The following is a 24853-nucleotide window of genomic DNA, read 5'->3' on the forward strand; positions in this document are numbered from 1 at the left end:
GAAAATCAGGTACCAAAGGGTTATCGACTTCCATGGGGACTATTTCAAAGATTTCTAGAGAAAAAGTGTAGAAATTTTGCCAATAAATATGTTTTCTAAGCTCAGTCCGGTTACTTTTTATACAAACCCTGTATAGTATTTGACCAATTATTTACATATCTGAAGGAGTTTTTTTTTTGTGTGTAAGTATGCGTGTGTTTATGGATAAATATATATTGCCGTAAAAGAACAAAAATGGGGAATGCATTTTACCCGGTGATTCTTCGAAAATATTCGTTCTCTTGCCAAATTGTTTAGTATATGAAAGTTGATATTTATTAACTAATGTCTATATGTGTGTCTTTAATATGTTTACTCACCATTAAATGAAATTGATTACAGTTCAGAAAAAAATACCATGCTAATTTCTAAGTAAAATCATGCAAATCAAGAAGTGAATTAAAAACCTAAAACGTTTTTGCACTTCTTTCCTCTTTAAATATTAGATCAAAATTGCCTGTTCTGAAGCATCCCAGCCAATTTTGAAATATAATCAACCAATCAAAACATTAAGGAGTGACTAAAATAGCGAATGAATAAGGAAATAACTCAATGAATGAATACATACGCAAATGAATCATTGAAGGAATATGAATGAATGAATTAAGGGGGTCCGGGACACAAAAATCCTCAAATTTTGCAATTTTTTTTTATAATTTGAAAAATTGCTTCGTTTTTTTCTGCTTAAGAGGACGTTTGAATCTTGTTTCTACCTTAAATAGAACGAAAGTTATAGTTATTTTTGTTGCATGCATCTAACGAATGTGTACATAACTTTGAAACTTTAAACGCGTTTTTCTCCATGATGCAATTTTTCCCAATTTCTTGCATTCAAACTCTTATAAGTCAGGAACCGATACAGATAAAGTAATGAAACTTGGAGCATATCTTTTTCAAGCAATTTACTTTAATTTTTATTCGGCGAATTTGAAAAAAACGTTTACTGCAGAAATTATGATTTTTTTAAAAAAAAGTATCTTCGAATTTTTCGAAATTTTTCTTCAAATATTTTTTATTTTTTATTGAATCAATATTTTTAAAATCGCCGAATAAAAATTAAAGCTTAGATATTTGTGCATACTTTTTTGAAAAAAAATTGAAAATTGACCAACAATATTTTGAGTTATAGCAATTTAAAGCAACCCCATTTTTTTGAAAAAAACTAATTAAATTTAAATAAAAAAATATTTTTTTTTCATATTCATGTTATGATTTTGCTTATTAAATAAATGATGAATCAGTTCAAAAAATTTCAAAACTCTAAAGTACATAATAAAAAAAATTTCAAAATGTGTCCCGGACCCCCTTAATAAATAAATACGTAAGGGATGAAATAAGTAAACGAAAGAAATAAATGAAATAAAAGATTTCAATTTGCACCATTCCCATGCCTTTGCTTCGCGTTCCCTTGAACATTATACTTAACATTTAGAACCAAATCATACCATCGGACACACATAGATCTCAATGCTGAAAATGCTAGTTACATCAGATTTAGGGCATCAGTTATTATTTAAGGCATCAGTTTATGAAGATGCTGTTTATAATTATTAATTTTGCTCTCTTATTTTTTGACTGCAACCAACTATATGTTTACCCTTTTAGACGGAATTTTGAAACACTTTTCCAAAAATGTTTTTATTTAGTGGACAGTGTACTATGGTAAATAGTATCTTATAGACAAAATTTCAAGTTTATAGGTGAGAAATTAAAAGAGTTATGACACGTCCAATAATCCAGTCACATGTTATTGAAATACATATTTCAGATAATAAAACGATGAAATTTCAAACAAACTTCTTTGTACAATATTCTCTAAACAATAATAAAACATAAAATAGGTATTTGAAATAATTAATTTTTTTTTTTTAAAAATCAGAAAAAAAACTCGCTTTTGTGACGAGAATCCGTGGTTGGGAAAATGAACCAGTCCCATTCTCCCAACCCCTATTTCTTTATGTTGTCAATCCCAAAATGAAAAATTCTTGTACAGATGACAATAAGCAGACTGTAAAGAGTCAACCACGAAAAAAATCGAGTAATTTATTCAGTTAATAATTGATTAGCAGCTGTTTAAAGTTCATGTCCGGTTTACCGGACGCCACTTCTGAAAGTGTTTTAAGACCCATATTTAAAATATTGCTAGATAGTTAATGCAACAAACTGTAAAAATATTTTTTCCCATTTACCTCTTTGCCCCACATTTCCTAACTATAGCTTATTTGACCAATTATTTACATATCTGAAGGAGCTTCTTTTTGTATGTAAGTATACGTGTGTTTATGGATGAATATATGTTGCCGTAAAAGAAAAAAAAATGAGGAATTCACTTTACCCGGTGATTCACCGAAAATATTCGGTCTCTTGCCGATTTGTTTCTCACCATTAAATGAAATGGATTGCAATTTAGAAAAAAATACCATGCTAATTTCTAAGTAAAATCATGCAAATAAAAAAGTGAATAAAAAACCTAAAACATTTTGCATTTCTTTTCTCTTTAAATATTAGATCAAAATTACCTGTTCTGAAGCATCCCAGCCAATTTTGAAACATAATCAGAAAGGTAAACGTTTTATAATTTTTACTAAGAAAATTCCAATTTCAAAGAAATTTACATTTCTCCTCGGAGACTTATCTCTCCGAGACGTGTCAAGGAACGATGAAAGGCGAGAATTCAAGGGAAAAAATGCACCAAAAATGCACATCAGGCAAAGTCAGAAAATTATTAATTCACATACTGCTAATTTGACTCACATTCAAAACAGACGGGAAAAAATTCCCTAAAGGCATCACTACAGCAAAAAAGATTTCCGATGTTTCTATAGCATATTCATTCACACAGACTACTAATGAGCTTTGAAAAGATAATTTCTGATAAACTCGTGTTTGGATATTATAAAATCCTGTGATTCTTTCCTTCGAGTATGAAAATCTTTTCAAAATATTTTCTTTCAACGATGAAGGAAAATTAAAAATAATACTAACAAAGAAACATATCCACGTTAATAAGCGAAATAGCGAAGAGTTTTAAATAACATCCTTTGGGAAAGCATTTCAAACCATCAGATTCTTTAGAAAAGCGCTAATTAGCGCGAAAATTCACTGCTTTATTTTTTCTATATTCGATCTTTTTCATACTAGTAAAATGGGAGAGCTAGGGTGGGGGTTAGCTCTAGATATAAAATATAAAGCAATGGGTTTTATTTACATGAGGCAACCTCTTCTGTCAGGAGATTTATTGCAGTCTAAGCTATTGAAATATCTTTCAGTATACTAAAAAAAATGTGTCGTAAATTGGCGTTATTACAGAACAATAAATTGGTTAAATAAGGGAAATGTTGTTCAAAACGAGAAAGCTGACACATTTTACCCTGATGAACCATATTTTAAAAATAAAACCGTTTCAAACCATTTTCTTCTTAGAATACATCTTGGACTATCAAAGAGCAAAGTGTTTAGTTCAAAAGAAAAAGTAGCATGAGGCAGAAAAGTATTTTTCTAGCAAATGAGCGAAGTTCCAGTTTTGGTTAACAGGTTAGGTAAAACGGAGAATTCATATTAAAAAATAAATATTCAGAGTTTTGTTCGAAAATTTATTAAGTATATACTTATTTGTTGAAAGAAAGGAAAGTAAAAATAGCAAAACAAGAATAAAATACGATCCTTTACTGTTGCAGGAATTAGTTTCCTGCAACAAAAGTAAATAAATAAACTTGTAAAATATTCTTATCGATAGTCTTATTGATCAAAGAATAATCAACCACTAGTTTGGCTGTCTGATAAAAAGTGGAATTGTCTTGTGAATACAGGTGTCAGCGAACTTGGACTGAGATAACTAAGATTACTGCGATTACCACCCCTTACATTGGCACACCACCTCACAATGGGTAATATAGGATTGCCAGAGGGTCTGAATAGCTCACGATCCGGTAGGTCCGTGAACCTGGACATCGTAATTGCAGGGGCGCCAAAATAGGGTAAATGTATTTCTTTTTTCCCTTTTTTTAGTATTACTTTGAAAATGTGCAGATTTTTTTCATGAATGGGGCACCAAACTTCACCAGGCCCTTGCCACCGCTTGAGCTTGCTTGGGCCCTGAGGATGATCAACGAAAATTTCTTTGATGACCACCAAAAGTATCTGCAGACGATCAGGACATCAGTAACTAATCTCTATTATCCATACATCACATATTTTGAAAACCAGGCGCTCCGGCAAAGAATGACATTTCATAAGATAATCGAGCCCTATTGGTTGCCAAATGTGACACCCTTACTGCATTGTACTACATCCTCAAGTAGTATTTCTATTGTTGGGTTGCATGCCGTCACGTTTCGGTTACTAAAGTTCTTGGATTGAAACCGAAATAAATCTAGAGCCTTATATTTGCATGAATGTATAACATTGATGCGGTATAAATTAAAAATAACGTAAGGAAGTAGTTTAAATTCTATAAAAAAATCTTAATGAAATGCAAAGTTGAAAAATTTTTTATTTAAGCAATACGACATTTTTGAACTTATTTCGGTTAAATCAGAAAAAGTAAAATGTAGTTTAGAATATATTATCTAAAAAAATGCACAATAGAAAATAAAGGAGTAGTATCACATAGAGTTATATATTTTTTCTAAGCTTTATTCATCGAAGTTATACTTTTCTTTTAAGTACTTTCATATTAAACCTATGCGTTTTTTTCCCCAAAGATTTCTTCTCCACGACTGCAAGAAGATTAATTTCTTCTTCGCGTAATAGTTACGCACACGTATTTGTATTAAAGATTTTTCTTCTTTTTCTGCAGCTCGTTTTGTTAGAGAAGAAAAAAAGCTTTGACTATAACTACAAAATAAATAAAAGAAAATTCCATGATGAATATTTTACTTTTCTTAGTAAAAAAAGTTTTTCTAATCGTGCAAGGATATCAAACATTACTTGATCAAATAAATAAAATAATGTATTTCTGTAAAGCATTTGAAAAGAGAACTTTTTTGAATTAATTTCATGTATTTTTAAAAGGAATTAGGCAAAAAAAAATCATCCTACCTTTCAATAAAAATAAAAATTGAGAAGGGGGAATAAAAAAAATCGACATTTAAGAGCTTTTTAGCATAGGAATAAATTCGACTTAGAATAAGAAAAAAATAAATTTTGAGCAAACAAAAACATTATGGTGATCTAGAGAAAAAATACAAAAGCATGCAGTTAATTACAAGTGCATTTATATATGTTTTTTACTAAGCACTTTTTCCTTTTTCTTTTGTATAGAAAAACATTTTAACCACGAATAAGTTTAAAGCTTGAATTAACAATGACTTTTTTTTTCCTTGTGAAGTAAACACTAATTTTGGAGGGTACTTTTCAATTACGATACATAGTTTTTTATATTCCTTGCCGGGTTTTTATGCAGCACCAAACAGCTATATTTGTTCAGGAAATAATAATTTGCATTAACCTGCATTGCAAAACAGGTTTTAATAGTCATTTACATTTAGTATCAGTGCTTAGTTTTTTTAGCACATTTTTGGCTTAGAACATTTTTGCTTTTCAATGTTGTAGAAACATATTATACATGCTAAGCATTTTATCAAAGTTTAGATGTATGACTTCGTCTATGGCGTTAGTGACCTTAATCGTTTGTCTACAGATCCATTAGTAGATAGTCGCAATGTAAATAAATAGATGAGACGATGGCAGTTTTGTAATACCATTTACATTACTTGTCTGGTTTTTGAGTAAAAATCCTCAAATCATTATGGACAAATACAGCTAATTATAATAAATTGTCACTTGTAAAATAAAAATCTAACTTATCAAAAAGTACTTTTGGAAAAGGTTACTTGGGGGTGTGAAGGAAATAGTCTGGTAACACAAAATGGGAAGTTTCACTCTGTATGGAATTCATAATATTCAGTTTCTTTGGCTGTTTTAATATTTCTGGTTCTTCCCTTTGGCCATTTTTTAAAGTGGATCCTTGAACTCTTTTTAATACAGAGAGTAAATTAATAAAAACCAGTTTTTCTTCCTCCATTTGATTTCTGTTTTTTTGTGCGTCTTTTTTTTTTTTTTTTGGTGGAGAAAGAGGAGGAGGTAGTGTACTGGTAGGAGAAAATTCATAGTCCTAGATGCATCAAAGACAACCCTTTTGGAAGAAAAGGGTTACGTCCTACTTTAAGGAATGAATAGCACTCCATTTTTCCCGCTGTCTTGGAAAATGAATCTTTAAACTGATGTAAAAAATATTGATAGCTAAAACCACAATCCAAGTCTAAGAAACAACCCTTGTTTTAGTACATATGATGCTAAGCGTTTTTACACTAGTGGATTAAATAATAAGTGAATAAATCATCAACAAAAACTTTTGAAAATCACAAAGCATACTTTGCTCGATTGGGAAGGTACGGTACGTAAACAACATGATGTCATTTTTCACTGCATTGCATCATAGGAGCCTCTTTCGCATAGTTTATAATAATCCTACGTGATTGAAAAACCAATCAGAGATGAAATCTTGGTAGGGTTGGTTGGGATAATTGGGACCCTTTTTGAGAACAGTTGTTTTTTGAAATCTTATATAAAAGTTTTAAAAGAAAACAATTGAAACTTATTTTATCTTGGACATTATTAATAACAAAAGTTCTTCATTATTTTCTAAAATAATGTTTTAAATATTCTTAATGATTATATTTTTTAAAAAATCAGATGGGTGTCCCAGTTACCCCATAATAAGGGGCAAGTGGGTCACCCTCTTTTATTTAAATTCAAATCAAGCAAATATAAAAAGGGGGGTTAAAGGGGGGTTTTACTTGATAAAGTATGTAAATTTTTAGCATGAATTATTTTTTGTAAATGCATTCATTTATGAAATATTTGCTGTCTTTTAAATTTTTAATGACAGAAAATGTTTAAACAAAAAATAAAAAAAATACATCTGTGAAATGTATTGAAAGCCTATTGGTACATATTTTACTTTTACGTATAAAAGTGCGTTGAATAAACGTAATATTGTTGATTAAGATCAATTTTTTTAAATTAGCCAAAACTATAAGTTGAAAAAGAAATTAAAAATTCTGAATGACTGCGCCAATTTAAAATTAGCTAAGGAAGAGTTATTATCACTTCACCCTCAGTAATAATTCCAAAATCACCAGCAACAGGCCAATAAAAAATGTCACTATTTCTGTCTGTTTATCAACTTCCAACAGTAGACTTTTATGGTTTTCATTGATGTAATTCCCAAATACATAATTACCAGCTTTAGTAGTTTTGTAGCTGAAATATCAATTTCTACTAGGTCATCATAGTTCTCTAGTATTTCACTAATACAAATATTTCATCAGAGAGTTGCTTTTGATTTTAAAATCCTCACTATTATGGGGGTACACACTTACCCCATTGTGAGAGGATCCACTTACCCCATAATGAGAGGAGCCACTTACACCATAATGAGAGGACCCACTTACCCCATAATGAGAGGATCCACTTAACCCATAATGAGAGGACCCACTTACCCCATAGTGAGGGGTCCCATTTATCCCTTTTCGCAAAAATTTACGGGGGTAAGTGAGACCTCTTCTCTTTAACACTTACCAGTAACATTTTAAGCAAAAATTCTTGTTGTAATAGTTCAACATCACTTCAAGTTAAACAATACATGTTATTTTAATAATCGTAAAAAACAATAAAAAATAACCTGGAAACACTTATTTGAAAAATGTTGCTTGAACTCGCAAAAAAATATTTTTCAGAATCTTTCTTTTTTTCTTCACAAAGTTCTATGACCTAGAAAAAACTCCACTAAACCCAAATGTATGCAAAACCAATCACTGATGAAATATGCTTTGATAAGTGTTAAAACGTATAAAAGCCATATGCATATTTCCGTTTTAAGGGGGTGACACACTTCCCCCAACCAATCCTATACCATACTTCAAAAACGTTCCACAATCCTCTCCCTCTCCCCCTCTAACCTGTTTAATAGAACAATTCTTTGAAATGAGTCTTCTCTTAGCTCAATAACGGTACAATTCCAACTGAAAATTAAGGTAATGAAAATTCAGTGTTGATAAAAAGTGAGAAAAATATCACTCGTCACCGTCATTCATCTCTTAAAAAGTAGTCGACAGACAATTTAAGACTCTTATTGCAAGAGGTTCAAATCTTGTCAACGTTACGACGTTTCCGTCCCTTGCCACCAACGGAATCATACCAACAAGGGCTGTTCATATCTCCCCCCACCCTCCATCCCGAAAAAGGTGTGTGATCACCTCACTGCTTTCCTATAGAACTGTTCCTAAAAACTTAAAACTCTTGACGCTGAGGATTCAGGCGTTAAACCTGGTTCAGAGGCGCCCTTGCACACAAAGTGTACCACTCCCAGAGCAACTGATGAAAATCTAGCCAAACATCCACTGGAAACGTGTGAGAACGCCTCCTGTTTATGATTGGTATATCAGCGACCCGGTGGTGCTTTTACCTTTGCTAATGACATGATTCTGAAAACTGTCAATCTCGAGATCTGTCACTGGCCACATGAGATCTCTTATACATGTAGGTTGTAGCATGGAATACAACCTCATTTGCCCTATATGCAGAGCTGCCAGCTGCTAGGAAAAAATCGTAGTTTCTATGAGTTACAGCTTTAAACTACGAATCGACGAAAGCGGGTCCAAAAACTACGATTTTCTGCTTTTTTAATTTGTATCATTATTTTGTTCATTATACTGTTGACAATTCATCAATGTTTGATTCTGAAGAAGCGACCACATCTCCTCCCCCCTCCCCCCGCCGCAAAATACAGCTACGACTTTGGATTTTCAAAGGTTGGCAGCTCTGCCTATATGTTACATTGCGCAGGCCTAGCTTGATTATCATCTAGTTTGTCTCGGCTTGGATATGGAGAACCTTTTTAAGCGTCTCCTCGTTTTCCAAAGGCTACCTGATCTGACCTAGAGCTAAACCACGTAAGAGTAGTTCTTAAAACGAGACTGCTATTGCGCCTCTTTGTGATAAAACACTGAGAAGTGAAGTGAGAACACTAGAGGGATTCAGGAGCACAAAAATGACGCTTAATAAAATAACTAACACGGCGTTTCCTCCTCTACAACGCCACATATGAACAAACATTCATATATACATAGACTGATAAACACATTACCCTCCTTTGCGTCGCGCACGCGCAGTCGAGTAAAAAGATGATTAATAGTTGTGAGCGTAACTCTATTTTCTTTACGGAAACTGACTATGGCAGACATAGAGAGCACATTGAAATGTGGTCCTCTTTTGTAAAAACAATTGAAATGTCAGTGCTCCGGCTACTTAAATACATAGTTGCAAAAATTCATCTGAACCTGTGTCAGCTGATTGGCATAGTGATTAGGCGTTGCCCATGAATGCCTTTGGCCAACGGTAGAAGTGGTCTGCCGGCGCATTTTCGAGGTGCATAAACCCTTCGATGATTAAGTGGCATCAAAATAGATCATTTAGAAGACTTTACCTCAGGCATTCCCGGCAGAATGAAACTCGTAATACAATTTTACATCTTCAGAGATCAGGTGCTCAATTTCCGACAAGAAACTGGGTACATGAAATACACCGCCAGCTCAGTCAATTCCAGCCGATGACTGCAGTTTCGTGCTTATTAGCAGGTCTATTCTGGTCAGTGCTAAATCTATGTTAGCTATCAGTTTGTTTGGCACTCTTGGCTTCCTTAAGAGGTTTTCCACCTCCAGCTCAGTTAGTCCTATGTCGGGCTGTTGAGTGCTAATAAGCACGAAACTGCAGTCTTCGGCTGGAATTGACTGAGCTGGCGGTGTATTTCATGTATTTCCGCCTTAGCCCTGGCTATAGGGCGGTAACTTACTGAAGAAACTGGGTGTCTAAGTAATTCGTGTCCTTTGCACATGCGCCATAAAGGTGTCACATAAAGCACTGGATGTCATTTCGGAAATCGCACTAGGTCTGTAACAGTCTGATGAATTTCACATCCCCAATGATATTAAAAAAATCGGACCCTACTAAGTTGATATATCTAACTTTGAATTGTTCAGAATATGTACGTGAGAAATATTTTAACATAATTTTTACTTTTGCAAGCCTAAAACTATTTTTGTTGCTTATAAACATGTCGGCTGTAGTAAATGCTGAATCAAGTTTTTATTAAAACTAGTTTGAACTTAGATCCTGAGATTTTCAGTATGTGCTAGTCACTGCACTTGATTTTTGCCTTTATTTTTTATTCATTTATAATAATAATTATTATTGTTAGTTTTGTTTATGTACAAAATGCTTTATTTTAGCATATTATTGAAAAGTCCTAGCATAGCTCCAAAACATAGAATCACTCGTAATTTGTTTGCCTTTTTTTTCAACTAAGAAAAGAAAATTAAATAAAATAACTTTTTTTCCCTTTTTTTTAGTGTTAGAAGTCAGATTTTATGAATGTGCATTCCAAAGAGCTTATGTTACCTGAAAATGTAACTCTATACATAAAAAAAAGACAGCAAAATACACATGGTATTAAATATACTTTTATAATATATTTTACCTACTCTATTGCATTTAGTTAGAGACATTCCAATTTGTAAAACATTTAATTTTTTTTTAATATTAAACACACTTCGAAACATAATATTATTAAAGTCATTCTTCCGAACAAATTTCATATAAAAACGTTCATTTCTTATCACTGAAGAACCAGTAAAAATCAATTGCGTCTTCCAAGGATTTTTCTTTCCGAAGCCAAGGCATCCTAGATTTGGCAAGAATAAGATTATAGACAATCTTGTTAGCATGCACGATCGCATCACGAAATTCGTCAGAACTTTTCCTCGTCCTGTTATTTTTACATGTTTTTAATCTAAGGAAGAAGCTTAGCCGTAAAGTTTCTTCAGAATATATTTACGTCGCATTTTGTCTTCCCCAATAAAGGTTTAGTGAGTAAAATTAAGACAATTTTCTCATAAGTGACTTAGTAAATTTTATTAAAAATTACGAGATTACTTTTGTGTTATCAAATTGAAGAAAATATGATTATGCGTGTGATGGAATATTATCTTAAGTGAGTTAAAAGAAAATTGAACATCGAGTTTTCATAAAATTTCATACTTTAACTCGATACATGCTTTAAAATTTAATTTAACTCGATTTTTATTTTGTATAAATGACTTTCATAACATTTTTGATGCTTTGTTGCAGGAAATTTCGGATAAATACAATTTTGAATTTACCGTGAAACTGTTAAAAGGTTGAACTAACTTCATGGTTCAAGTATAATTTACTTTTAAATATCTCTACAGGATAAAGTAATTCTTGAAAAACTACCATGTACCAAATACTAGAGATTAACCGGAATCTAGTTAAAACGCCGAACCTTTATATTTGTCGGAGTAATCGACCTAGGGTGAGACACTGTTCAGTTTACTAAAGTACAATTAAGTTTTTTTTTTTTTTTTTTTTTTTAGCTATTTATGCGCGTTAAGAGAAATACTTCATTAATGCTTGATTTTGTTTTTAAGAACAGATTTGTTATGGATAACAAACTAGTTGAGAGAATTTATTTACCACAAGTAATATCACAGCATAATTAAGAGCAACTAATTCTTCGGAAGAAATTTATGTTTATTTAAAGAATTAAAATACGATTTAGTCAACACGAAAAGAGGATTCTTCTATAAAGCGAAAGAAATGTACTGAAAGTCTACAGCGCATTTTTTGTCGCTGTCGCAAAGGAGTTTGGATGCACCTTCTGGTTTATCAGCATTACCACTTTTTGAAATACAAGTAGTTAGGTTCTTTTTCAGCTGAGTCGCTTGGGTGGATTTGCTAGTGGTAAGATGTCGTCATCAAAATTACTAACAACTAGACATTTTAAAGAAAGGTACGACCTTTACGTGGAGGTACTAAGAACCGCAAAGGAACTCCCAACCGGTTAATCTGGATAGCCATTTGTACAATATAAAAATGATTTAATAAAGAGCAATACAGTATACAGTTTTTTTCTTTTCCATTACGGAGAAGCCATGTGTTTATAACTTGTAAGGATAACAAAAAGTATTAATATTATCTACGTATGGGACACAAACCATGGAAATTTATCCTTTTCTTTTGTAAGAGTAAACGCAAAATGCTGCAGAGAAATATTAAAGTAAAATAGTATTAATTTTACTTCGTAAGTTGTAAAATTACCATTTCTACAGTTAATTTTTACATTAAATTATTTTGCATATCATAATTTATTGGATAGATTATGATATGCAATCATTCTCTATTGCCTATCATAATCATATCTCTCTATCAATTCTCTAGATCATAATCTATTGGTAGTATTTAGCATTGTACTGGTCAAAAAATAAATCAGTTGGCTGCCTTACATAAAATGCACAATTATATCCTCATAAAACTTGTATTTCTAATCGAGGAAGTACTGATCAAAACCACACATGTCCAATTTCAGCAAAAAGTAAATATGCAGCTGATTCAAATACAACAGGACGGTGTTTGGAACACTGTATTTTTAGTTTTAGTAAACGGAAATCTCATATTTTAATTCTTTTTTATAACTAAGCATCCTAATTCAAACATGTCCATATGCTTGTTTAAATTAAGAAACGACTTGTCCGTTCAGTCAATACGAGGCCTCCATTTTGGTCAAGTGACCTGGAGCTGATCTACCCTTTCAAAACTTATGCTATTAGCTGTTGAGGCTACCGTGGACGTCTGTGAATGTTTTTTGGTTGTTAATCCGTTCAAAAACAAACAGGTTCAGTACAACTTTGATCAAAGAATAACATGTCCATCAGACCCAATCAAATGAAGAAATGTCCTAATTTAAACATTTAATTACAGGTAAATTGGTATTCCTACATTTAAAAGCTTCCTCTTAAAATACTAATGAGACTAAATCAATTTATACTATACATTTAAAAATACATGTTTCCATAAAATTTTATACAGAGACACGTTTTTCGTGAATTCAAACATCGTTCAGAGTGGACATGTGTGGTTCTAAATTAGTAAATCCTCAATTATAAGGCACCACAATATAAACCCGATTTTATGATTTTTAAAGAAATATTTATTTGTTTTACAGGAATGGCAGCGAGGACAAACTGGAATGCCAACGGGGCTATCTTCGCCTTTCTGAATCGCATGAAGATTTCTTCCTCGCAGACGATGGGTCAAGAAAACCTGCTTCAACGTTGAGGAGTCAGCAGACACGTGGTTTTTCGCAACTCATCTCAGCTTTTAAAGAGCCACCAACAAGACAGCTGTCCACTCTGTATGACCTAACCGTTAATTTGGAGCCAGATTTCGGTCTTTTCTGTGGGAGTTTGATATCTTCAAACCTTGGAGTGTCTTTTTACTCCACTGGGAATAATGTCACGTTGTCTGTGCATTTACCGCCAAGATCTACCGTTGGTACGACTTCTATGATGGGCTCGTCGTTTGGACTGTATCTAACTTACAGGTAATGCAATTAATCACGAAAATTGTCAGTGAAAAATTAAAACCCTATTTATTCGTCAAACATGAAACAACGTTAAAGAAAATTTCGCAAAACTTCTTGTCAAAGACAAACAGTTTAGTATTACATTATTTTTATTTATATATTTCTATAGAAATAACCTATATTATTATTAGGTTATTTCTATAGAGTACTCCCCATCCTCCTATCCGTTAACGCTCACTGACCCTTGATGATCACCTTTTTCTGATTTGGTTCGTGAAGAGTTAAATCGTCCTATAGGAATAATTTTAAGGGCTCGGGACAAAAATGTGATTTGCCACATGATGTGAATTTTTCAGTAGGCTAGTTTCCAACTCATAAAAAATATTTATAGACTTTTTCAAAGGTATTATACATTCGAAATTCTGCAATGCTAAAACCAGATAAGTTTTTCTCCAAATGGCATACTCCATTGTCATGTTTATTTCAATTTTGGTTATGAAAAACAAAAATTTGCTCGAAAAATCACTCCTTGTGTCTTATCACATTTCTGCCCCGAGCGCTTCATTTCAGTAAAATACGTATTAGGATGACAAAATGAAAACATCGCTTCTCCTACCGTTGAAAATATAATTTAATGCACTCGTTGTAATCAGAATAATAAGAAAATCAAGCTCCTAGTCGGAGAAAAGAGAATTCAGTTAAAATAAGTATAACGAAATTATAAAAAAAATAAAAAGAAACCACTTGTAAGGGCACACCTCCAAGGTCCGAACTTATCTTGGATCCGGATTTCGCAGCTACAGGTGGTAAGGAGCATATCAAAACGTTTACCGAACGTTTGAAAAGTCATTTTTAAATTCGTGGGCTCCTGTAATGCTTTGCTCTTTAGCTTGTGCTTTGAATTGAGTTTAGCTTAGGATTTTCACTAAATTAGGAACAATTTTTTTCTTGTTCTAATTAATTAAGATAGTTGGAACAAACTTAATCTTGTGCTAAAAATAGACTTCTCGAATTACATACAACGTTAAGGGGAGCGAGAATTCATTGATACCTTTATTCTACAATTTATGTCACTATTTTAGTTCAGAAAACTAAACATATTTTTAAAAAAAAAAAAGGTTTGGAGATTAAAAGGAAGAAAAAAAACTTCATGCCATTTTCAGGATAGGAATTCCAACTAAGCTATTTTCCGTTTTCCACGAGAAGGCACTTGACTTCTCCCTCGTCACGTGGTATCCAATGATTCTATTTCGCTGCTTTCGGCAGAAGGTATATTCGGATCATAGCATTTTGTTGCAAAAGCAGAAGTTTTTAATATGTAAGAATAACTAAAATGACAACAGACAAGTGAGGCAAATGATGTGAAGGACACTAAGACTTTTTTGCACATTAAAAAGCACGCCCAAGTTAAGGTGTCTGACTTTCTCATTTAGAAGCGCGTGGATTGCTTACCGATCACCCCCGTGTAAAATGGAACTCTGCGTTCGAGGAGGCGGTGCGAAATGCCTTCTCGTGAAAAATGGACAGTATTTTCCACCAGGTCGTTCTATTGGGGCTTTTATACAGTGTTAGCCAGACTTTTTTACTATCACTAAGCACCACTTTAGCGAATATAGCTCTTGCCGTTCCAAAGTAGAGAGAGTGCCAAGGAATTTAAGTTCGATGTAGATACGTACATCTCCCCCCCCCCCTAATATCCTAAGTATCTTCAAACTCCGTTATTCATTTTAGGTTTCTGTACTCATCGTCAGCAAAAGCACCCATCGACAATGAAGCTTCTGTTCATCTCGGCAACCCAGTGGCAAATACCTATTGTGACAAAGCCTTCGTTAACTGTGACAGGAAACGTTGCCTGATACGATCTCCTAACTTCCCTGGTCTCTACTTGAGGAATTTCACCTGCAACTACTACCTGAGGCAAGATCACATTCCTTACGGCAAGAGGGCTCAAATCGTCGTCTCACAACCGAACGAGTACAAGATATCAGTAAATACAGGATCGTCAGTGATGCGGTTGGATCCCAGGAAAAGTAGAAACCAGGGTATGGCTTTAGAGAACGTGTTGTTGTCACATATTTCCAATCTTAAATCAGTCTCTAACAGATCATAATTAAACTGATTGTTTTACTTTTTACTTCCTTTTACAAAAAAGGAAGTATTGTATACGCAAAAAAATTTTCACTCAAAAAAATCGGCTTTAATTTCCATTTTACTTGCCCCCGAATGAATGTTGGGGTTTTTTTTCAACCCGACCACACGTGGAAATATTCCTAGGATCATACAGATACCCGAAATATCCATTTTGACGATACCCGGGTTAATTACAACGAATTTTCTCGTAACATCTGTATGTACGTATGCATGTGCGTATGTGTGTATGAATGTCGCATAACTCAAGAATGAAATATCCTAGAAAGTTGAAATTTGGAACGTAGACTCTTAGTGGGGTCTAGTTGTGCACCTTCCTTTTTGGTTTCAATTGTTTTAATTTGTCAATTTTTTTAAACTGGTTTCAATTTGGCCACTGTTGTTGATATTTAGAGAGTAAACTATTGAATCACATTAAAACTGCCAATAATGAGAAAATGAGATTAAATAGGAGTAAAAGGAAGTCATGTGATGCACACATCAGCTAGTTTGTTAAATGTAGCAGGCATGTGTGGAAAACAATTAGTATGCCAATTACTTTAGATAATCACTTTAGGGCGATTCTCAAAAAAATGTCCCGTGTGTAATGCCAAGTGTTTTTTATTTTTTCCTGCTAACCAAAGCTTTAAAAAGATAATATTGTTGGGGAATAATACATGCTTTAATACACTGTCAAAGCATAACAGTTAATCCCATATTGAATTAATAGTTACTTGAATCAAATAAAAAACTTGGCGTTACGGACGGGATCTTTTTTCAAGAATCGCTCTTTAGATTTCAATATTCTTCTAACACTAACAAAATCTTTCTAACTTGCACTCTATTGACCATGATTTTGATTGTTTGATTCTCTTCAAACAATCAAGTAAATGTAAATCAAGAACGCGGTATGGTTCTTAACATTGGGACATTATTTTGTTCTGGTCTGTATTATAGCATGCAATTCAGGATGAGCACAAATGATGGACTCAATTTCAAAAAATAATATTTTTGGAACAACGGCACATATCAAAATAAGTGATGCATGAATGTAAAGGACCAATGTTTATGGTTATGGCCCTTTGGTATAACAAATGGTATACGAAGAGTTTTTCGTAACAATATTCTATGTGTGGGCCTTTTGTTCAAAACAAATTACAGAGATCTGCAACAAAAAAAAATCAGCTACATGGAATATTTTTGGCAAACTTTAAGTTTTCAAGGATTTTGAATTAAAAAAAAAAACATTTTCCTAGAAAATTATAACGGTGCAAAATATTAAAAATATCATAATAGCGATGAAAAATACTCTAAATTTATACTAATAAAAATACAAATGTGACGACCAGCAACAGGTTTTTGGCCCCGCTAGACTGGTCCTGGTCACTTTACTAGTTCCCAATGAAGATCAATGACCCTCTTAAAGCTATCCACCCCCTTGCTCATTACCACATCTTCCGGTAAGCTGTTCCAAGTGCCCACACACAACCCTACAAAAGTAGTTTTTCCTTATTTCCAGGTTAGCCTGAGATTTAAATAGCTTAAAACAATGACCCCTCGTCCTACGTTCGGTGCAAAAATTTAATCCATTAATCCATTAATTAAATCCATTCATTTTAATATATTTAAACAACTGGATCATGTCCCCTCTGATCCTCCTTTTCTTCAGGCTATACATATTAAACCTATTAGGTCTGGTATCATAATCTAAATCTCAACGTCCCCTTACTAGTCTAGTTACCCTTCTTTGAACCCTTTCCAATACACAAATATCTTTCCTCAAATAAGGCGACCAAAACTGCACAGCATACTCCAAATGGGGTCTTACTAAACTATTATATAAAAGGCAGAAGAGCCTTCTTAGATTTGTTTTAAATAGATCTATTTTTTATTACCATTAAGCTAAACATATTATATCTCAGAATAAACAAACGATTTGTTCATGATATATTTAACATTCAGGGTTCACTCTTGTTGTCAATAAACCCTTTTCGTCTTATCTTTGATGATCCTCCGAACACGCTTTCGCTTTCCATTTTCCGTTTTTCACTTGATCGTACAGCAGTAGTCAGCTAGCATATTTACAGTACATTTTCCTTGGTAGCGTTTTTCTATATCATGGGCATTCTGGTGAAATCACTCACCCTGCTCTTCATTATAGGGTCCCAATGTTTCGGGAGAATAGGTGAAATGGGAGTGCAAGAAATGGTCCTTTAGGTTCATCTTGCAACATTGAGCTTTGCATGCAGCCAGCTTGCGTTGCACAATTGTTTTGAAGAGAGGGCTTTTAGTGTTCCCCAACAACTTGTGAATAACGTCTTGAAAGACTCCGATGCTTCTTCCTCCCCCCCCCACCACATTGCTTTTGAAAAGAGTAGAACGGATAACAATTTTCGAATGCCAGGACCATTGAAAACTTCCTCCTTTAACACAGCTGCTAATAGTTTCGGAAACTTGAAACACAGAGATGTGAAACATTACCCACTTTTTAGCAGTAAGTTTACAAACTACATCATAAGTTCTAATTTATTATGCGGAGGTGGTAAGAAAAAAACCTTTTCACGTGGTCCCGAGGTCGTCTTAATGACGGACAGTTTTTTGTCCAATGGGGGTCTCTGGCACGACTGTCCCACAGACATAAGAAGCCGGGATGTTTTATATAACCTGTCTGCTGGCTCAACAAAAAAAGCAGACTTTTGAACTATTCACAAATCATCCATTGATGCTTTAAAAGTCGACTTTCTCACGAATCATAGCCGAAGCGTTATAGTTTTCTTCCAAATGTGCCGAATGTAACATACGAAGTGATGCAAATGTATTTCGATTATGCGTCAAGCCTGTTTTTAGGCTCCTTTTCGATGAATCAATTAAATATGAGTATATGAATATATGAATTTTTCAAAAAAAAAAAAAAGAGCAGACGTGAAGGAATTTTTTTACTATGGTTTCCGGTTTCAGTGAGTGAAAATCTATATGAAACAGTAAAGAATTACAATGCAGTTTTTTGGTTGCAGACTTTGTTATATAATTCTAGATACAGCTCGTTTCTCGTGCCATCTGATTTTTTATATTATTTATTTATTTATTTATTTATTTTTGTGAAGGTTAATTTTTATTCTCCTGGTGGAAAGCGAGAGTGTACTCGCTCTATTCTACGGAGTTTAACACTGAGTGGACATGGTCCACAGAGGTATGGTGGATGATCAGGAAGCAAAAACAGAACACTATATGTTGTAGTAGGTAAGATTGGCAAGTCGCACAAGCAGTAACTTAACTGCTTGGGCGTTCTCGCGGATCCTACCTATTACAAAATGAAATACTCTGCTTCCGCTTCCAATTTTTCCTCTATTTCTCCATGAAACAGCTGCAATATGCTTACAAAATACTGCGTTTCCTCTTCATTCACTGGAGTTTTCAAACTAAGTTTCCTATTTGTTTCCAATTTTTTTCACTTTGAAAATTTAATACATCTTAACTTTGTCAATTTTCTCTCCATTCCCTTACATCTTTTATATCTTCAAGGCTTTGAATGATTGCAATTCAGACTCGAAACTAGTTTAAATTTAAGTCACAATTTTTTGGTTTGCTAAAGTGTCATCACTGTATAAAGAGAATTACTTAGATTTATGTACAAAAGCGGAAGTGCAATAAAAACCACAACGGATAAATTGAATTTTTTTCAAGAATTTCTTTTTCTTAACAATTATTTTACTCTATGAATCTTTAACAACATGTGCCATACATTCACGGTTTGTTTTCAATTTACCTTCCTATCGAAATTATAATGTTAAACCTAAACAGAATAAAAATAAATATTTCAACTCTGTTACTAAAAGAAGGTTACGTCTCTGTAACTAAATAGAACCAAGATTATGCAATTGTACTAAAATAAATTTACAGATTTGTTTTTCACATATATTTCCTCTTCTTTCAGGAAGCGGCGGTTTATCTTCGGATTGTGCTGGAGACGTTGTCCGCATTTTCGACAAAATCAACTCTGAAAGCAATGGAGGCCGCTTACTGCTAACGGAGTTTTGTGAATCTGGAGCACTAAGCGACGTGGTATCGAGTGGACCGGAAATGCTTGTGCAGCTGTACAGTGCACCCGCAAATTTGCTGTACGAATCCCGACTGGAGCTGGAAATCAGAGTCGAGTTTACTGACGCAAATGAATCCGTTGACGAGTTTCGATTTTACAAAGACGCAAATTGTGACATCGTCGTGTATGGCTCAGATACGAGATCGGGTGTTATCCGAAGTCCAAGACATAGTGTCCCAAGAAATACCACGTGCACAGCAAGACTTATCGGCAAAGAATCACAGAAAATATGGCTGTATTTTGTATCCTATTTTGTACAAGATCACGAAACGTTAGGTTTTGATCTCCATCCCTCAAGCACAGAATATCAGCGTGGCTCTATAAATGAAGATACTTGTGATATTAGTTCTTTAGAACTTTTCTTGGATGTACAAAGAAATACATCGGGCTACAGAATATCTTCCACTTCTAACAATACCCATAAGTTTTGTGAAAAGACCTTACCATCCATGTGCACAAGAGCATCTGATTATTCTAATTTCGTTCCAAAACGGCCTTGCTTGCCTCCAAATGAAAGTTACCTTTCCCTCAGTTCTGAAGTCTTTGTTAAATACTCGGTGTTTATGCGTGCTTCTGATGTTGTTTCATCACTCTCTGCTACATCCTTTATCATAAAGTACGAGTTTGTTGACACAGATACACCTGACGAAACAAACAAATCAGATTCCAATCTTTTGAGACCATGTGGGTCAAGTTTTAATTCTTCTGTTGCTTTTTCGGGTTCAATTAAATCTTCAAGAAATATATTCTTGTATGGGAGAGGAGGAAAAGAACACTTATCATGTGATTACTTTTTTGAACTGTCTCCTAAAGAAAGAATAGTGTTTGAAATCGCGCATTTTTATTCATCAATTAATTCTTGTACTACTGTTTTTGATCCTCTTCTGAGAAGATATAACTGCCGTTTTGATGGTGACATAATGTCAAAGCCTTCTTTTTTACCTGTGACATCCCTAAACAGATATTCTTATTTAACATTTGTCGAGTCATCTTCTTCGTCTTCGGTGTTTATTGGGTGTGTTTGTGATAGCGTTATTTTATCTTCATCAAGACTTAAATTCACATCAACAGCATTTGATGTCCCTTCTTTAACAACGTTAAGTTTCCGAGTTTCAGGAATGACTTCATTCGAAGATTTCAATCATTTTCAATTCATGGTGCGTTTTAGGTTTTTACCCCCAAACTCTACAATTGGAGAATGTTCTGTTCTCCCAGAAAGCTTGGAGAAAAACAGAACTCATGGAGGAGAGTTAACTTTCCAAGCAGTGCCATCAGTGCCAGTTACTGGCGAAAACTTCCTTCGCTGCCAGTGGGTCCTCCAATCATCTTCACCAGATGCGTACTTATACCTTCGACTTCAAGGCAGGATATGTGATGGTAAACAAGAGCTTGACAAACTAAATAGAGTTGTTCTTTATAGCAGTGGTGCTAATGGCTTGATGCAACCCAAATCGGTACTTTGTCTTGCCTCAAACTCCGATGCTGGGGTAAAGCCTGAAAGTGACATCATTGATTTTTTCTCTACATCCTGGCACAATAATGATTCCAGAAACTCTCAACAGTTCGCTAAAGATGACACTTTGAGCTCGAATGGGCTTTTTGACAAAAATCATTCCATAGCGGACAGAGTGATTGTGGAGCTTATAGCCTTTCAGAAAGGTAGATTGACACTTAGGTGGTTAGAGGTAACCAGGCCATCGTTAAAGCCTGGAAATGGGGAAATGCACACTGAAGAAGGCAGGACTATGAGAAATGTCAACTGTCTCTTTGAGTGCCCAGAGCTTAGTGCCTGCATCAATCCAGAACTATGGTGCGACGGCGTAGTGCATTGTCCTCACAGTGGATTCGATGAATCCGCCGAAAACTGCCAACACGCAGTGACTCTATACATTTCTGTGGCAGTTGGTTGTTTAGTTGCATGCATGGCACTAGGCCTTGCAGTATTCTTTTTATTTCGCAGGTACTCTGAGCAGAGACACAGTATTCAAAGGACTCATCCGACAACATTTGAGCACCACCCTCACTGCCTCCAACACAATCAGGGCAGAGAGGTGGGGAGCAAGAATTTCCAAAATGCATCGCCTGTTTTCATGGTGAGCGGCAGCATAAAGAAAAAGAAAAAGAAAAATAAAGACGATTTTGTTCGACACATTCAGACGGTGGAAGTGCGTTTTCCTGACATTCACATGTGATGAACCACGTTTCTGGAATCTCATCTGTCATATTTACCCCCGTTTTGAATCTTTTTTCTACATGGAAAATACCCTTTTACAATAAACTTTATTGACTATATTCTGATTGAGACTCACTTTTTTTATTTATCGAGGGTGAAAAGGGAAAAAAAAAAGAAGCATCAAGAGTTTCTGTTCTTTTTTGTGCAAAAATCTATTGGGGTGAGGGTTTCGATTTTCCAATATCGGTTTTTCACCCAAGTTAGTTGTGGAATTAAAATTGATTTTGGCTGATTGAATTTGAGGTTATTTATTTTCTTCCGGAGAAATCGAAGTTTAATTTACAAAAACTAGTTGAAGATCAATTTATTGAGTAATTTTCAGGTGGATTGTTTTTGTTAGTAAACTATTAAAAAGACTGAAAAGCATGAAATACCGTTTATGTTTTGACCGAAAAGGAATGAAAACAAAAAAATGATTTGAAATAAGATTTTTTTCTCGTTAAAGATAAATATGTTTTGTAAAACTTAAACCTATATAAACTAAGTTAAGGTTGTTAAATTAACTTATGAGTTAAATTTGAATTGTAACGAGTAAAAAATGTTTAAAGAATTTTAAAGAATGTTTAATGAAAGGGTACTAAAGCTTCTAAAATTACTGAAACTAATTTAAAACTACTTCACGATGTCTTTAATAACTGAAAATAAATCGCAGATAATAAAAATACTAAACAATAAAATTTGATTTTCAATTAAAGAATATTACAGTAAAAAATAATTCAGTAAATTCTGGAATATTTAGAGAAAAATAGTTTAATACGTCTTGTTACGTCTTAAAAACGTATTATTGTTTTTTAACTTAACATTCTGTTTAACTTTATTCTTCAAAGCTTGAGTTTTCTCATCATTTAGATAAGTTTTGTGACGTAATCTTCTTTTGCCAGTCATCTAGTTCATTATGATTGCTTAGCTTGCAAAAGTTCCATTTCATGATACGCCTAAAAATAATGAAAGAAAATCTAAAAGTTTCTATGAATTGTAGAAAACTCACTTATCAAAGAACCCAACAACAGTCCCCCACCCCCACAATTCTGCTTAGATCATTGAGACCTAGATAAAGCAAGTGGGAGTGGTTGTTGAGGCAGGAATCTTCGCGGGGGAAGTAAGAAGAGACCACGTGACTGCGACCTTTCTCTGAAGACGTTTCGCCAGAGCTACAACAATTCTCGTAGGGATTTGAATAGTCGTCGATTTTAATGTTTTACCTTCTGCCTTAAATGTTTTAGCACATTTTTTTTTCTGTCACCCGCAGGCGCATTGTTTACTGATTCATGGATAAGTGTTTTTTTTTTTTTAAATTTCTACAGTAAGTTTCTGAGTTATGCCGATTTTAAAAGGGCTCTAAAATTTGCGCTCATTGAGAAATATAGTATTTCACGCACGTTTTCGAAACAAAGTAAATAGCAGCAAAGTAGAGCTCTTTACAATGAATCTAAATTTCTTTATTCTTTTTCTCTTTCCTTTTATAGTGCAAGATAGTTTTTATTACTAGTTCATTTACTATTTCATGCCTACTGGAAATGAATAAAGTATTAAATTTGTGAAAATGATGTTAAAAGTTTTAAATGGTAATGTATTTCAAACTACGTTTTAGCCTATCTTCCCCGTAAAAGTTTTTTTTTTAAATAAAATTAATGGAATTAATTAAAATTTTATCTATTGCAAAAACAACCCCAAAAACAACGAAAATGCTTAAAAAGTAACTAAATTAAATGATGGAAAAAAAAACTTTCAAAAGACGCGCATTTATTGCGTGTAAAAGTGGTTGGTGAAATGAAAGAAGTGTTTTTCGCATTCTGAATTTGTCAGTTGAAACTTCTTTTGATGAGGAGCAAAGTAAATATTTGTGATTTAAAAAATCGTACCTTTCTTTCATTTTTTTTCTCATTTATTATTTTTACTTTAAAATACTACTTTTAAAAAAGATTATCTTTAGAACAACTGTTCTTAAGAATTTATATGAAAAAATTAAGAACAGAAAACTTGCTTCGACGTAAGGGTTTTTTCCATTTAAAAAAAAGTAAAAGAAAACAGTAAAAATACATTAACTTATATGAAGCGAAGTTGATCAGTGCTTTTTAGTTATATTAAATAATCAATAGCTTGATTATTTAACAAAAAAGTGTTTTTTTCGAAATAATCCATCGTTTTTTCGTCCAAGTTTTCACTTCCAGTACTTCAATTTTTCCTCGTTGTTTTGTTTTGTCATATTTTTACAGGAAAACATATTTATGAGAACAGAGTTACTCTTCAAGATTAAAATAAAAAGCAATTGTCATCAAAAATGCCTTGCTTCCTTGCTCAAAAAAAACAAAAGCACTTCATAACTAAAGTGCTGACAAAATAATCATGGATGTTAAAAATTAATTTTAGGCAAAAAAATATCTAAGAATTATGTTTCCAGTTGAAAGTACGTAAAAGTAAAATTTCAAAAAAAAAAAAAGATATAGTTAAGGACTAACTTTTTTAAATTTTCAAAATAAAGAAGATTCACATATGCATAATAACTATTAATATGAGAATCTTCTACATTTATTTTTTTTTTTATCGTGTGATTTTTTTTTTCTGAGTTCGGTTTTTGAAGTTTGGCCTTATGTATATTATGATCAATTCATTTGCACAAATGAGATATTTTTACGCATCTTCACTATATGATCAAAAGTATTAGGACGCTTTCAAACATTCACATTTTTAATTGTTTCTCAAGAAATAAGAGACCAAATGCTTTGAAACACTTGTCACATAAAAAGTATACTTCAGCTGTCATTTTGCAATAAAAATTATATCACCCTTGCGTTTCAGGTGTCAGTAACAAATTGAGGAAAGCAAAATTGTTTTTTTTTTTTTTAATTGTTATTCATCTTACAATACCTGAGAATAAGCTGCAAATTTCAGAAATAAGTTAGCTTACTAT

At 33.4% G+C, this 24853-nt stretch overlaps 1 protein-coding gene across 1 annotated transcript in view; it reads left to right on the forward strand.

Moving 5' to 3' along the window:
- Window positions 1-22000, forward strand: part of LOC129217642 (uncharacterized) — a 42021-nt gene extending 20021 nt beyond the window's left edge. Inside the window, exons 3-5 of the mRNA XM_054851971.1 lie at window positions 13124-13501; window positions 15215-15525; window positions 19545-22000. Coding sequence (XP_054707946.1) covers window positions 13124-13501; window positions 15215-15525; window positions 19545-21901 — 3046 coding nt within the window. The 3' untranslated portion in view covers window positions 21902-22000. The remainder of the gene's footprint in view (window positions 1-13123; window positions 13502-15214; window positions 15526-19544) is intronic.
- The last annotated feature ends 2853 nt before the right edge of the window (window positions 22001-24853 follow it).

The sequence above is a fragment of the Uloborus diversus genome, chromosome 2 (assembly GCF_026930045.1).
Source record: "Uloborus diversus isolate 005 chromosome 2, Udiv.v.3.1, whole genome shotgun sequence".
NCBI classification, from domain to species: Eukaryota; Metazoa; Arthropoda; class Arachnida; order Araneae; family Uloboridae; genus Uloborus; species Uloborus diversus.